General features: G+C 31.7%; 1 protein-coding gene across 1 annotated transcript in view; it reads left to right on the top strand.

Moving 5' to 3' along the window:
• The window catches only part of Dh31 (diuretic hormone class 2), a 146592-nt gene extending 134590 nt beyond the window's left edge, over positions 1–12002 (top strand). The window contains exon 4 of the mRNA XM_088231096.1: positions 11192–12002. Within this exon, the coding sequence (XP_088087222.1) occupies positions 11192–11330 (139 nt within the window). The 3' untranslated portion in view covers positions 11331–12002. The remainder of the gene's footprint in view (positions 1–11191) is intronic.
• The last annotated feature ends 4070 nt before the right edge of the window (positions 12003–16072 follow it).

Below are 16072 nucleotides of genomic sequence, written 5' to 3'. Positions count from 1 at the left end.
AATACGTCGGAGCTTCCCTCAAACTAAAGTTTTAAAAAAAGATATTAGGTACGCTTTAGAAAAAATGGTGACGAACTAGAGAACTAACTTAGAGTATAACTTATTAAAACACCGTAGTTTTTTTTTTATTTTAGGTTGAATTTTTATTTTTATTTTTTAAAGTACGTATACTTTTTAGACCTGTCATAAGTTTTTAATTCTTTGTTGAAATAAATTTAGATCAAACAATAATAGCATTGTAAAAACGGCATTAAAATGTCTTGCTGAAGAGTGAAGATCTAGTTTGAATGTACAGCTTACCTTTTTTCATAGTTGACTAAACACAAGCCTTCGCTTTTTTTATAAAAGCAACAATGTACTTATTTGAACCTAAATAGAACTTGAAAATACCTTTTTTGGTACAGTTATTCCAATTTTCACGGTTCAAATCATCGCTTATGAACAGTTTTTAGCTTGTTTGGTTAAAATAATCTGTGAATTAATTTTTTTTATAGGGTCAGTTTTTCAAACCAAATATTTAACAAACTCGTAGTACTCTTGTTAGCTGGGCAATGTATAAAATATATAAATAAATAAATAAATCTGTTTAACGGTATAAGAGAGAGCACGAATATATAACTTATAACAATAAAGACAGAAACGCTGTTCTGTGAATTCAGTAAGTTATTGGTAGTAAGCGGGAGTGCACGCTAGTTAAATGAACGGTTTATTTCAGATTTTAAATTTATTTTGCCATAACAGTCCTAAATTATATGATTATTTTGATTAATTATGGAAAGGAATGATTTGACCGTAATTTTTTATTAACAAATTACCATAGGGATGGAGAATACCTTAAATAAGGGAATATGGAAGTCCAGGACAAGTAATAAGCCCTGTAAATGCCTAGACTTCCATATTCCCTAATTTAAGGTATTCTCCAACCTCTTGTAATTTGTTAATCTTAATGACTCCCGAGGGGGTAAAATCCAGTTTTTTGTCAACAAACATTTAAACAAACTCAAATATTGTGTATTTTTATGTCTGAACATCATAATATTCCGTCTTTTGCTTAATCCTAAAGGCATTTCTTAGCACAGCCTTTTAAGTGTTAAGATTTTTTTCCGAATTAAAACATTTTTTTTAGGACATACATCTTCATGTCGCACATACGATAAAATAAAGTCATGACTCAAGAACACAGAATTTTCAGGAGAGCCTGAAAACCAAAATACTTGCCTTTTTTTGTAAATCTCTTCACCCTTTTAAGCAATACAGATGTGTCATATGTATATATAAAAACTATATTATATTTTTTTAAAAAAAGGTTGATTGTCATAAAAAAATAGTTAAAATATGACAGCGATTTAGAATAGCTGTATTTAAATAAGTGGTAATGTAAGTGTGTCATAATACCATTAAGTGCTTGGGCATAATGGTGCGCGCGGTGAACTCAGACAAATGGTAAAGATGTGTTGTGTATGGACACTACGTATGGCCCAGCACTAAGAGGTTAAATCGTAAAGCTAGAATGATGCCAATTTTTTAGTATGTGTAAGATTTTTTATAATTCATCATATATATTTATCTCAAAATCAGTTTTTTTCAGTCTAGACTTCTTTACAGAAATGCGATGTGTAGGATTCAATCCATTGCCTTACGTAATTCACATTTTTAGGAGTGATTGAAAAACGGAGACCTAACTACATTACGTTTTGTTTAGAACCTGATTCAAATTCGTTGAGGCATTTTAACCTTCTGTTTCTGGTAAAGTACTCAAAAAGAAGAACAATTACTCGACTTACCTTTCGGTCGGATTTGGATCATTGCCACGGATTGTTTACAGTACTTAGTATTCTAGATGTCAATGACAGGTGTTATAAATAAACGGTAATTGTGATTTTATGCATAAAAAAAACAGGCAAAGAAGTCTGTTACTTCAATAAAACTATAGCTTGACGTTTACTCTACATAAGTGAAGAACATTTTTGAGAAAGGTATATGTAAGTCTAGGCATTTACAAGATTTTGGCCTGTTATCGGTTGGTTTAAGTGATATGTTCATAATTTTCTTAATGTGAAACTAGAGCATATACTATCGGAACATTTTTCTAATACCGGTATTTTTTTTATTACAATTTCAAATATCGGAATTCCGGTACTTCGATATTTTTTCTAAATATCATATATTATTATTCTAAAAATGATTGATTGTATCTGTCATGTACGGGCCCGTTTCACACGTAGTGTGCCAATCCACTCGGTCCGGTAAAATTAGGGTGGTGGATAATTATTTATTATTTTCTTTTTTGGTTTTATTTATTTAGTTTCTCCTCGAAGGTGAAAATTAATGATTGTTATTTACATCGTAGTACATATTCGACATCTTTAGTATTGTCCCGATATTTCTTTAAGTTAGGAAAAGGCTCACGTATCTCTACGATTTTTTGAGCAAGATATACCACAAAAGTCTATAAGTTTTTAAATCAATTGAGAAAAATACCGAGAATACACTTTAGTTATTGCAGTGCTACGGTGTTTTTTTCATTTTTTAACAGTCAAATGAGAAAATACCACAAAAAATACTGCGCACTAAGAGCGTAAATAAAGTTTAAAAATTGTGGTTTTGCTCTCCTGCAAAATGGACGATTTAGGCATACCACAGTGTACTTCTGGAGATGTGATTTATTTTATTTTTCCACCTGTTGACTTTTGTGAACTCACCGGATAGTTAAGTCACTATTTTGCGATTATTAAAACTGACATCACCAAACACTGCATTTAGTTTTGCATAATTCTTCAATTAATTAATAATATTGTGGGTATTTTTGCTTTAATCTTTTTAAGTAATTAAAAAAATATATATATTTTAACTTGATTGTTCATAGTTGTCTTTTTCAATAGGCAAGCATGTATTGAAAAAGATTTTACTTAAAAATATCGGAGAACTTAATGAATTTTTTTTATATCCATAAAAAATAAACACTTTTGAGTTTTTTAATACATGGATGGTTCAGAATAAGAAAAATCCTCCGTATAGTTGCGGCTTAAGTGACGTCAGGAGATACGTCACTGAGTCGTTCAACAATTTTACAAAGAGCCCTATAAAAGGGTAACCACTCTTAAAATGAAAAATGGTCATAATACATTATAAAGTTCTAAAAAAATATCAAGGAAAATGTTGAATAAACTATTTGATATGTAAATCAGACTTTAGAATGAGCTTTTTCTTCAGATGTAAAATGCACCTTATATCTTATTTTTATTTATAGAACCTCAGAATAATTACGCTATAGAGCTGCCCGTACGGGCAAAAATCATTCTAGGATTATCAATCACGAAACTATAGATTACAGCAAAACAATAGGTCGTAGGTATTCAGGTCAAGAATCGCAAGCGCAGTGACGGAATCGTCCGTTACACGTCTGTTGTTAAACCAAAAAATAAAAATACAAATTTCCAACGCTTTTGTTTTATGCAAAACAAGCAAACCATCAGGCCGTTTCCTAGTAAGGGTAGGCAGAGAGAATAGAGCCCCACATTACTTTCGCGCTTCCTCTACATTCATACATCTTCTCATGCACGCGCCGATAATTCCAACTTTTAACATGTCCGTCTTCAAGCATTTGTTGGATTTGGTCATTCCATGTCTTTCTCGGTCTTCCTCTATTTCTGCATCCATCAGCATTCGCATCGTGATAATTTTTAGCCGTTTTTTTGCTGTCCATTCACTCTACATGTCCAAACCAACGCAGAGCTCCTTTTTTTGTCGTTAATGCTTATCTCAACCTTACATAATGTATGGATCTCGACACTCGATCTAGCATTTAGTCCACTTTTATCCCTGTTTTTCCAAGTCAATACTTCGCTCCCGTACATCAAGATCGGGACCAGGACTCCATTGTGAACTGCTAATTTTGCCTCTTGTGACAAAAATTTATTTGCCAAAGCTGATTTAAGTGCACCGTTCACTCTGTTTCCGGCACTCGCCTTCCTTTTAATATCTTTCTCAGTCGTTTCATCCCTAGTAAACATACTTCCCAGATACACAAATTCCTCTACTAGTTTTAGTGTAACCCCATTCACAGTGATTTCACATTTCGTCATGCTTTCATTTCTTTCAAAAACCATCACATTCGATTTATCGACATTCATTAGAAAATCACTTCCCTCGCATACATCGTGGACCTTTGTTACCAAAATTGCAGTTCCTCTTTGTTGTTAGCAAGAAGCACGGCATCATCAGCATACAAAATACAGTTAAACCACTCATTTTTGCTACCATTCTTAAGTCTTTCAGTTCTGCTTCAGATAGAAATGGCGTAACTACAGCTGTAGCGCATTTTTACTCTGAGAATGTACCCTTATCCTCGTTTTTGTATACTTTTAAACAGCGTGTTTATAATTGAAATTTTCACACGTGAATATTATATTTATGCGTAGTAAAAATAAATAAATCTTTTTAAAATACATCAGTGTCATTATACCTACATAATATTCACCAGGTAAGTTCATGTATTATTATCTAATACAAGATGAGGCCCTCATACCATAACTTTACGCTTTGGTATCATTTTTGACAGGCATGAAGCGGGTGGCGGATTAGCATTGTTATACTAACCCCGTTTCTGGAAAGTCGAGATACGTTTGGTATTATCAGCTTTGTTCCGAGGATTATCCCGACTGAAAGAAAGTTTTGATATTCACAAAACCTCTCAATTTTTTCAACAGCTGAATTAATTTTAGGCGAGAGTACTTAATAATGTCAGAAGGCAAAGATCATAGGATACATTTTGTAAGATACTTGTCAGTAAAATAATGGAATTAATTTGATTATTATGATACTATTATATTAAGAAAAAAAAGAATTTGCGATCGATTTTAATCAACACATTGACATTAAGGACTCAACAATGCTGCCTGCAGGGCCATGGTGAAAAAAAAATTCATCACTTTTATCATATTCTTTTTCAATTCACGCTTTTTTTTGTTGATGTATTTTGAATTTCACATCAGATAAATTTCCCATTTTTTGTGCAACATAAATATATCCCACATATTTTTTTCGGGACGAAAATAAGAAATATCATTTTTATGGAGTGCATTTGAGAACGTTGATGGAGATAGTTTGCACCAATCGTTTATTTAAAAATTATACACAGCTGCAAAGATATTTTTTATTTGTAAAAATAAAAAATCTAATTGAAAACAGTAGAAATGAACAAGACGCGCGAATATTGACAAATTTAAATTTAACATTGCTGGAAACAAAAGAGTTTCGAATAATTGCATTTTTATTTGTTTTATTCAGGAAACTTTTACACAGTTAGACTTAACTCTAATGGACCAGTGAAGTTTCCATATTATATTATAATTATATCAATGAAAGTACAAAAACAAGAAGGAAAAAACATAAATGAAGTTATTTAAAAATTTTAACTAACGTAAAAAAAATTATTGAAAAGTTTGTAGTATTTACAAATAAAAAAAATATTAAAAATGAAAAAAAAAAATTTTTTTTATGAAAGGAATTAAAAATTAAGAATCATAATAAAAAATGAAAAACATGCTCAGATGAAAAAAAAACATTAAAAAAAAACATGTAATAAATTAAGTACAAAAAAGAGAAGGAAAAAAAATATATAAACGGATGACTTCTGAACGTGATGGGGTTTGGAGGTTGGTATTTTGCGGTTTTATCACCTAAAACTATTTTAGGCATTTTTGAGGTTTTCACCCGAGATGTAAAATAATTTAAACTTTCAAATGGGATTCAAATCTCATTTTTGGCAAAAAAGCAAGTTAGGAGTTTTACAGTCTAGGGTGACAACATTGATGTGTAAACACCCTGCTAGGAATCTAACACAGGACCTCAAGAATGGTAGGCGAACACGCCAATCACTTCATAAAAAGGCGGACTTATCTTTACTCGATTTACTCATTCAGTATTTTTACCCGAGAGCAGCTATCGAGTCGAAAATACTCCTACAGGTTCTTTTAATATTTCACACACAAACGTGTAAACATAACATAAAGTTATAATTTTTTTTTTTTTTTCATAAGATATAAGCAATTTAATTGTGTAATTTTTTGTGAATGCAGAAAATTAATAGGCTGTGATAAGTTTAGTTACACTAATGTAGTGCTCTTTGCACCATACGGTGCGGGTAGGGGTAAGATGATTGATGATGATGACGAATCTGATTATTTACATAGAATTAATTATAATGATAACATCAGACGCTGTAGTTTTTGTGGGCATTTTTTCCAATTAATGTTAGCTTAATTTTAAGATTTATTTTTCTAAAGTGTATGTTTTCTATGTAAATAATATATGAATGAAAAAATAAACAAATAATAAAAAAAACAGAAAAAAATAAATAAAAAAAAGAAAAAAATAATATCTCAAGCAAAACGATTTAACACGGGTTTAAACAATCGTGGATAATTAATTGAAGGTTACGACTAAAAATACCGGCTGATTTCCTGATGTTAAAAATGTCCTAATTACTTGCACACTTTTTTGCAATATTATTGTAATAAAAACATCACAAAGCAATCTGTTGTATCAGTGACAGTTAACCTTTTTAACCCTTGCAGCCCGGATGTCCATTCAAATACAGACGAAATTCAAGATTAATTTATTATTATTATTATTATGGATAACTTATAAAGCGCCATTTTCGTAACAAAATACCTCAAGGGCGCTTTACATAGTGATTCTTTTAAATTTGTAATTTAATTAAAATAATTTATTTTGTTGTCACATGCTACGGATTTATTCAAATGATTTAGAGAACAAGTGGGTTTTAAGTTTTTTCTGAAACTCTCGCACCTACAAAAATTTAAAAGCAACGAGTAGGTTTTTAGATTACTGGTATATCTACGAACGTATCTATTTTTTTCAGCGTATACTGGCAGTCAAAAAAGTTTTTTTTAGTTTGACAGCAGGGTTTTGGCCGGTTTGTTTGTATTGGAGCGAATTCCTGTCGATCATCGAAATTATATTTTTTCTTCTTACGGTACCTTGTCAGGTCCCCCCGACGTTGGCGATCACTACAGCGAAAGCATCTGCGCTACTCTTATATTCCCCAACCGGGACAACTGTTTGTTGGATGTACTCGTTATAGTGATTTCTGGGAAAAGATGACCAGACTGGTTTCCCGTTACCTTCTCTGGTGGATTTTTCAGTCGGGGTTACTTTCCCTTAGCTGGTTGTTTTTAGTTTCTAGGCGCCAGAAATTCGTCTTTTATCCTCTCGTTGTCTGCTGTGATCACACCGTTATGAGTGTGATCCCACTGCCCAGGGTTCGCGACGTGAACGCTAACGAGTTGGACTAGTCAGTAGTGTTGCCGGTGGAATGCAACTGTGCGTTCGCAGCATTTTATAGAATTACACAATCCAACAAGATCTGACTCACTGCTACGACACTGACAGTTCGAACCCTAAATTGTATTTTACACGTTTCATGATATTTGTCGATCAATTATCAGTTTGAGAGTCAGTATTCATTAATCATCATTATTATCATTCCCTTTCTGCACCGAATGGTGCATAGGGCACTGAATTGGTACACCAATCGCAGCATGTCTCAATATTTTTTTTGTTACACGAAGGTAAGGTGACCAGTCTTACGACTCCGGTAAAAACACCCTTTTAAACATTATTTCATTTCAATCATGTTGAGAATCGAACCGGAGACCTTTTGCAAGGCAGGCAAATGCACTGAACATTACACCACGAGGCCGACTGAATGATAAATAATTTAAATAGTACAAAAATAAAAATAAGTACCTAAAGTAATCAACTTATTTCCTTATAATTCACAGACATACATACATACATAATTTAATACACAAAGAATTCAATATAGCATCAATAAAGTAAAATATAATGTTTTTAAAAAAAGGGATATTTGTATAAAAAATTAACATTATTTAAAATACAAAATACACAAATTTATACATTTTCGTACAGTATATTTGATTTCACTTTATAGGTTATTGAAGATAACTTTCTATTGTAATCGGGGCCCAGAGGAACAGTAAATATTTTTATTTTGGGGGCATTTTCTTTTGGTAGTAAAGGATTTTTAAGAAAATAGAAAACAATTTATGGTACAACGGGGTTTGAACGTCGGATTGTAGATAAGGAAATTATGTTGACGATAACCGTTAAATTGATTTTAAAGGCACTTACTGTGAATGTAAGCAGTTTTAAAACTTTGTATCCCGGAGCCGTGTAAAAATGTGATTATATAACTACGTGTTGTGTTTTGGTCCTGTGTTTTCACGTGGTTTATCAGCTGTTAAAAAAGTGCATTTTGTAGACTTCTAGTGACTTTTATAAGTTATTATAATGACGTGTTTACACGGCTCGGGGATACAAAGCACAATAAAAGGAGTGAGACCCTGTATATGTACGAACATTGCAATGTGGCTCTCTCAATAGAGCCAATGTTGGCAAAACTATCAAACAAAATTGTTTAAAATAAATGTGAGAAGTTTCAATTGATTAAACCCAGTATTTTCATAATTAAAACACTTTTAAGAAACCCTTCACAAAGCATTAAATTTCACAAAAATGGGCCGGGCACAAGGTAAATTCTACGTGTATTTGGCCGGTGCTCAAAGTGTTAAGAGTTTTTTTAATTTTAAATACACTTCAGAATAATGGCTTGCGGGTTAGATTAAAATGCACCTTTGTACAAGCATTACTACTACCCATTTTAGATTACGCTGATGTTTCCATGACTGATTTAATCTGTGAGCAACTAGATAAACTTGAACGACTTCAGAATACATGCATAAGGCACATTTTTGGTCTTGGGAAATATGACCACATTTCTGATTATCGTAGGCAACTGGCTCAAAATTAGACAGCGGAGAGACTATCACTCCCTCTCACTTCTGTTCAATGTACTTCAAAGTCCTAACGCTCCTATATACCTGCGTGATAAATTTCAACGCTTATCAGTTCACGGTTTACCTCTTCGTTCTAATTCTCAAGGCACTCTCTTAATACCCATCCACAATTCCTCTTTCTTCTCTAACTCATATAGTGTCCATGCGGCTCGACTGTGGAATCATCTTCTATCCACCATCAAAGATGTTACTACATTATCTCTGTTTAAATCACGTCTGAAGAAACATCTCCTTTCTCTTCCTTGATCTTTCCTCCTTTCCTCCTTTCCTCTTTCCTCCTTTTTCCCTTTTCCCATTGAGTAATAGTTTTGATTTATGGTAATTTATTAAGTTTATTTCTATTTTAATATATCTTTAGCTTTTTAATATTTTTTTCTATCGATATGTTCTGTAACTTGAATTATAAAAATAAAACTTTTATTTTATTGGTTGGTTGGAAGAAATTGCCGTTTGGCAATAAGCCCGCCAATGTACAAATAACATTATGTACAAAAAGTTGAATAAATAAAAAAAAAAAAAAAAGGAAAATATGCAGCGGGCCGAAGATGAATGACGAGCCATTGTTTTACTACCACTGTGCTAGATAATAACACAAAATAACAATTCAAATGGAATCCAGTAAAAAAGATAATGCGTTATCGTTATTTATGATGGATTGTTGGGAATTCCCTATAAATAAATATAATTAATGTATCATATCTATATAGGCTTAATCGATCAGCTTTAGCGCGCTAAAGGCAGATAAACTTTTGTAGACATGTATCTTATCGCCCCCAAGTGCGTGTTCAAGTAGAAAGCACGAATGTCGGACGTGTTAAAATTGCTCGGAAATTGATTGTATACAATAACAATTGAAACATTGCTATCATCATCACGTAATGCGATAAAAAAGTAGTTGCTTATAATTGTTGAATAACAAATTACAACAGGGATGGAGAATACCTTAAAGTAGGGAATATGGAAGTCTAGGCACTTACAGGGCTTATGACCTATCGTTGGCTGGTTTAAGTGGCCACTTTACACACTGTGTAATATTCACCATTTTGCCTATGTTTAAGCATCCATATTTCTAAAAATTCTGTACATGAGGCAAGCGTTTTATACTAAAGGCCAAATATACAATGTAAATATATCACATTATTTCTGGTACATTGAAAGCCCCCTCCACTCGTTCTAAAGATCTTGAGGCCTTTACGGATTTTTACAAAACAAAGTAATTTTAAAGAATGGATAATTAGTTTTTAAAAAATGTTCTTCGTTTTCAAAAGATTTGCGTTTTAAAAATTCACATTTGATAGAGGTACGAGTATCTTAGTTTATGAGATACTCGTACCTATCGAAGTTTATTTGACGAACGATAACAATTATGGTACCGAGATTAGAGCATGGCTATCGGCAGCAAACAGATGTTATTATGGCTTGTTTAAACATCTACGATCCATTGCTAACTAGAAAAACTAAGACCATTATTTACAAAATCAGATTGGTCATTGTATATGGTGCCAAATGCTGGGTTATGACCAAAAGAGATGAAAATAAGGTATTGGCATTTGAAAGAAAAATATTAAGAAATATATTTGGTGCAATCAACAAAAACTGAGTGTGGAGGAGACGGTTGAATCATGAATTACAATGGTTGTGCCATGTGCACAGAATGAATGATAATCGTTGAGGTACAGTTTTCTTTAAAAAAAGATTATTTATACCACTTCGGAAGGCAGATGAAGCAAAGGCAGACCAAAATTAAGATGGCTGGATAATGTGAAAAGTGACATTAGAGCGATTGGTCTGACAAACTAGAGAGAGCTGCAGGGTGCAGGGAGGAATGGAGACAAATTCTGGAGGAGACCAGAGACCACAACGGGCTGTAGCGCCACTGATGATGATCTAAGTTTATTATATGAAATTTGTTTGTCACCATGAATAAAATTTTCTCATTAATTGTGACTGTAAAAGTGAAACTATCCTCCGCATACCAAAAAGCCGTTTTAAAGGCAAAATTTTTCTATTAGTTTCGCTTACACCAAAAACATTTTTTTTTGTCAATAAACGAATAACTTTCAAAATTTCAATACAATTTACCGCGATTTGAATCGAATTTTACTCTACTGGTCTCATCCCCCCTTTCACTGTGAGTTTGGCAAATTGTATGAACGGCTAATGTCGAATATTGTCATGATCACAATGAAATTACACGAATGGTAGCAAAAACTGTCACGATGATACCCCTTTGCATACAGTGCAATAAAAAATATTCGTATTGATATGAACTATTTTCTCGTTTTCAGCCCCCCGAAACGTGGATTGGATCTCGGTGTAGGACGAGGCTTCTCTGGTCTTATGGCGGCTAAACATCTGATGGGACTCGCCTCTGCCAACTATGCCGAAGGGCCCGGCCGTAGGAGGCGCGGGGCCCCCGCTAACTAAGCCGCTCACACCCCCCAGTCCGCCACCAAACCCAAACTGGAACTTCAACATTCGCGCTATATTGTTTTGCCAGGCCATTGAAACGAGTCGTCATTGTTAAGGGTTAGCTGCGTACTGAACTTAAAACTCAAAATATTATTTAGGGTTTCTTTGCTGTTCAGTTATTTTTATTCATTTTGTATAATTCAAATCAAAATATAACAGTCAAAAGTTAATTTTCAGGCAGTCATGGATTCGCTTAACCCGCAGAATCATACAAATCAAAGTTTTTACAATAAAATTTTAAAATTTGACCTTTTTTGTGATTTTGCATATGTTTCATCTCCATTTCATAGAGTTATTAAGCTCTGATTGTTTATTAAGGTTACTATGTTGTATACGAAATGATAAGAAGTTTTTTAAAATTAATTTATTTATAACTTATTTTAACACTGATATCGGTTGTTTATTGTATTCAGTAAATTCAAGAATTATATCATAGAAAATAGTAAATATTCTTTAATTAATTGAATACACTAATTATTCATCATCGATAAATCTACTTAATTAGTACACGCTTTTAACAATAGACGATTCAAAAGACTATTAGTATGAAAAATAATATTATATGTTGATCTTGTAAAGTGTAAATTAAAAAAAAATGTACACAAGTAAACTCGCAGCTTTGTCAAATGGGTTTTTTACGTTATTTTACCTGTTCCCGTTTTAATTAACCTCATCTCATGTTTGTCATTTGCGTGAGCCAGTTAAATGGAATTTATTTCGATCACAAATAATCGTGCTGAAATTATAACTTGCTGATAAGTCTGCTTTTTAATCGATTTCAAAGCAATCATCTTGAGTATCTTCTGAAATGGACCATTCCAATTGATTTTTAGGATTACTGACAGAAGTAGCATGCGCCATGTATTTTATTTTTAATATTGTATTAAGAGAGTTAGATATATTTATATAGCAAATAGAAAACAAAGGTTAAAAAGCTTAAAGTATTGTCAAACACCATGAAATAGTCGTTGCTTTGATCTAAGCTTTTCTAAATGTTACTCAAACTTGTCATAAAAGTCCTGTTTAAATTTTTAAATACTTAATTACAGAGAAGTTTTTCAAATCAAAGATTGTAAATTCGAATAACAAACTGTAAAAAGTTACCTACTGAACGGTAAATAACTTGATAATATTACAGATTTAAACCAATAATGTATTTTACTATCATAAAATTTACAGTTTTTGAAACAAAGAAAAATATCCATGATTTCTTTTACAAAAGCAAATACTACATTATGTTAGAAAATGGGCAAAGTGTTATATGTTTTACATGTGATTTAATAAGATTATTCAAATTTGCGCTATTTACAATTTTCGTTTTATTTGTAGAAAGTAGTTTATAAAGAAAAACTCTAAATATTTACTATATTTGAAGTAGAAATTAAAATAATTGAACGCAAAACGGATGAAAATGAAATCAACGGTACTTTTGTGAATGACACGATTTAAAATACGTTCAATACATTGTTTTGCTAGATAATGTATGTTTGCCCATATATGCACTAGATAAATCTATTTTTTTTTATGTGTATAAATAAATAAACAATACAATTTTTTTGCTAATTCTGCTTTAGAGAGAAGAATTAATATGTACCTTTACATGTTAGAAATATCATTTGATAATTCTACGTAGGTAATGGCAATCTCTTTTTATCAGGTCACTTGATGTATCAAAGTTGTTGATAGTTGTAGAAGTAGATGAACCTTAAATAGCACATGGCTTAGTTAAAATTTCAGCTAGAAAAAAACAAGATCCTTTATCATACATTGATTTTGGTAGCAACTTATTAATCTTACTAGTTCATTGTAGTCGAATACATAATTCAATATCTTAACTTTGATGTAAATTTAGTTCATATGCTTCAAAACATAAAATTTTTCCTTCGCGGTTTTAGAATGGATTTTAAGAATTAGAAATATGAAAAATTATAGAATATGCACCATTATTGGAAAACTATAATATTATTTTGCATGTTAATTTAGAGACAAATTAAATCAAAATAAAATTTCAGCTTTTACATGTTTTCAACCATGTTAACGGTTTAAAAGTAGTGATTTTCCTATTAAAATACTTAATTCTTTAAGGCCTATAATGTTACCTAATATTACATGAATTTTCAAACTTTTGAAGATTTCTAATCAACATTTTCATAGATAGTTTGATTAAAGATTCATACCTGTTATTATTCACAGTATCAAAAATAATATCTATGTATCTATGTAAGATATTAAATTATTGAAATTTTATTAATTACAGATTATGAGCATTAATAGTGTGTATTGAATTACATAAATTGCTCCCAAAATTTCAGTGTTTTAATTTATTAATTTTGTTTAAGTATTACAATATTTCAATGACTACACCTTATTTTTTATCTAAAAAACAGAAGAAAAAAAACTTGAAATTACCACATATTAAAATAATTATCATTACAAGGCTCCAGAAACTTTCAAGTTCATTACAGAACTGAACAGTTTTCGAAACTGTTTAAGAAATACAAAGGTTTACTAAAATAATAAAAATAAAAAAAACAGATCATTGAATACTTGAGAAATAAAAATGGCACTATAAATATCAACGTAAGTATATGTCAAGGAAAGACTATAAAAAAATACAATATATTGGGAGTTTTTTAAGGCGTGATACAACTTTAAATTGATATTAAATAATTAAATATTTATGGGCATTCGTTTTTTTTAATGCGATAGAAAAAATGATGATCCATATTTACTTTTTAAAAATGGTGTCTGTCAAATGTCAAAATGCCCAAAATTGGACCGACAGAATGTGCTACGTAACTGCTTAGCATATTCTGTCGGTCCAATTTTGGGTCACCTTTCCGACCAATAGTGAGAGTTACATTAAATTTATTAAGCATTTGAATGCTTAAAAAGTTGTTGTTCTGTTTCCATAGACCATGGTGGAAATAATCCGATGGAAATAATTATATCTTAAGATCATCATCACTATAGTCCGTTGTGGGCCTTGGCCTACTACAGAATCTACCTCCGATCCTCCCTGCACCCTGCGGCTCTTCTCCAGTTTGTCAAGCCAATTGCTCTCTTGTCTCTTTACACATCATACATCTTAATTTTCATCTGCCTTTGCTTCGTCTACCTTCAGGAGTGGTATAAAGAATCTTATTGGGGGTACGATTATCATTAATTTCGTGCACATGCTCAACCCCTGTAATATTCCTATTTTTATGAATTTAACAATGACGGGTTCGCCATACAGTGCCTTTAATTCGTGATAAAACCGTCCCCTGCACACTCTATTTTGGTTAACGGCATCAAATACCTCCCTTAATATTTTTCTATCAAATACTAATACCTTATTTTCATCTCTTTCAGTCATAACCCAGCATTCGCTACCATAAGCAATGACCGGTCTGAGGAGAGTTTCGTAAATAATGGTATTAGTTTTTCTAGAGAGCAATTTGGATACCAGATGTTTTAGTAAGAAATAATAACATTTGTTTTCTGCCGATAGCCGTGCTCTAATCTCGGTGCTATAATTGTTATCATTCGTAATTTCATTACCTAAATATTTGAAGGAGTTGACACTGTCTAAGTTGTGTGGCCCAACGTCAATTGCCTGCTGTGAATAATTTATTTGTGACTTTCTTGCTAACATACATTTAGTCTTGGATGTATTTATTATGAAACCCATCTCACTTGTGGCCTAAGATCCTGACCATTTCTGGAAATAATGTTGTCGCCAAACTTTTCACGCAGTTAATTCATATATTTCATGAAGAGCCCTGTACGTTTGGCGAACTGAACACTGATTTATAAAATAAATTTATATAATTTGTAATAGGTGCGTTGTTTGATTGTGAGGCGTTCAATTTCAAATTTGAGTTATTTTTATAGAGTAAAAGTGAAAAATAAAACTTTCATCACAAGTTTGACAAGATACAGTAATATCAATCAAAACATTAATTACGACAAAAAACACCCGTCATATTTATTTCATTAATTAATTTACTATGCAAATACACGTCAATCCATCCTAAGCTGCGTAAATTTATCAAATGAGTCAATTGCAGGTGAAACGAACTAAGTGCAAAAAGAAAGGGCAAACATTATTTTTGAGGAGGGATTGACAAATATTTCGAAATACTCAAAACATTGTTGAACCAACTGTAAAACTTTATTTACTTTCTTTTTTAATATGCTGATTTGTCATTTAAAATAAAAATGGGTGTTAAAGAACCATGAAAAAAATGTTTTTGGGCTACACTGATTACAAAAATGTAATTTAAGCAATGAGTTTACTTTAGCTTTAAAATGTCAGTTAGTTCACTTCACCTACAATGGGCTTAAATGTTCAAGTTAAAACAAAGCTTTCAGTGTGTACATTTCAGTTCCAGAGCAAATAAAAATATATTGTTTGCTCTGAAGCTGAAATGAACATAAAATATAAAATATATAAAACACTTTGTATTTTCACGCCGTAAACCAGATTAATATTAACAAAAATAAAAAAATCTGGTATTAATACCTATTCTGGTTTAAATTCTAAAAAATTACTTATAATCAGATGTGAATATAAACAAAACTAAAATAATAAATACAGAATAGTACTTAAGTACTGTTAGGGCTTTACTTATAAACCTGGTATAAAATATCGCAAAGGGTTAGTGGTAAAATATGGATGGAAATACTATCCTTATTCTATCACTATAATAAGG

Source organism: Micrasema longulum, unplaced genomic scaffold (assembly GCF_059751315.1).
Source record: "Micrasema longulum isolate JH-2025_06_02 unplaced genomic scaffold, ASM5975131v1 h1tg000849l, whole genome shotgun sequence".
NCBI classification, from domain to species: domain Eukaryota; kingdom Metazoa; phylum Arthropoda; class Insecta; order Trichoptera; family Brachycentridae; genus Micrasema; species Micrasema longulum.
This window is presented reverse-complemented; position numbering and strand designations above follow the sequence as displayed.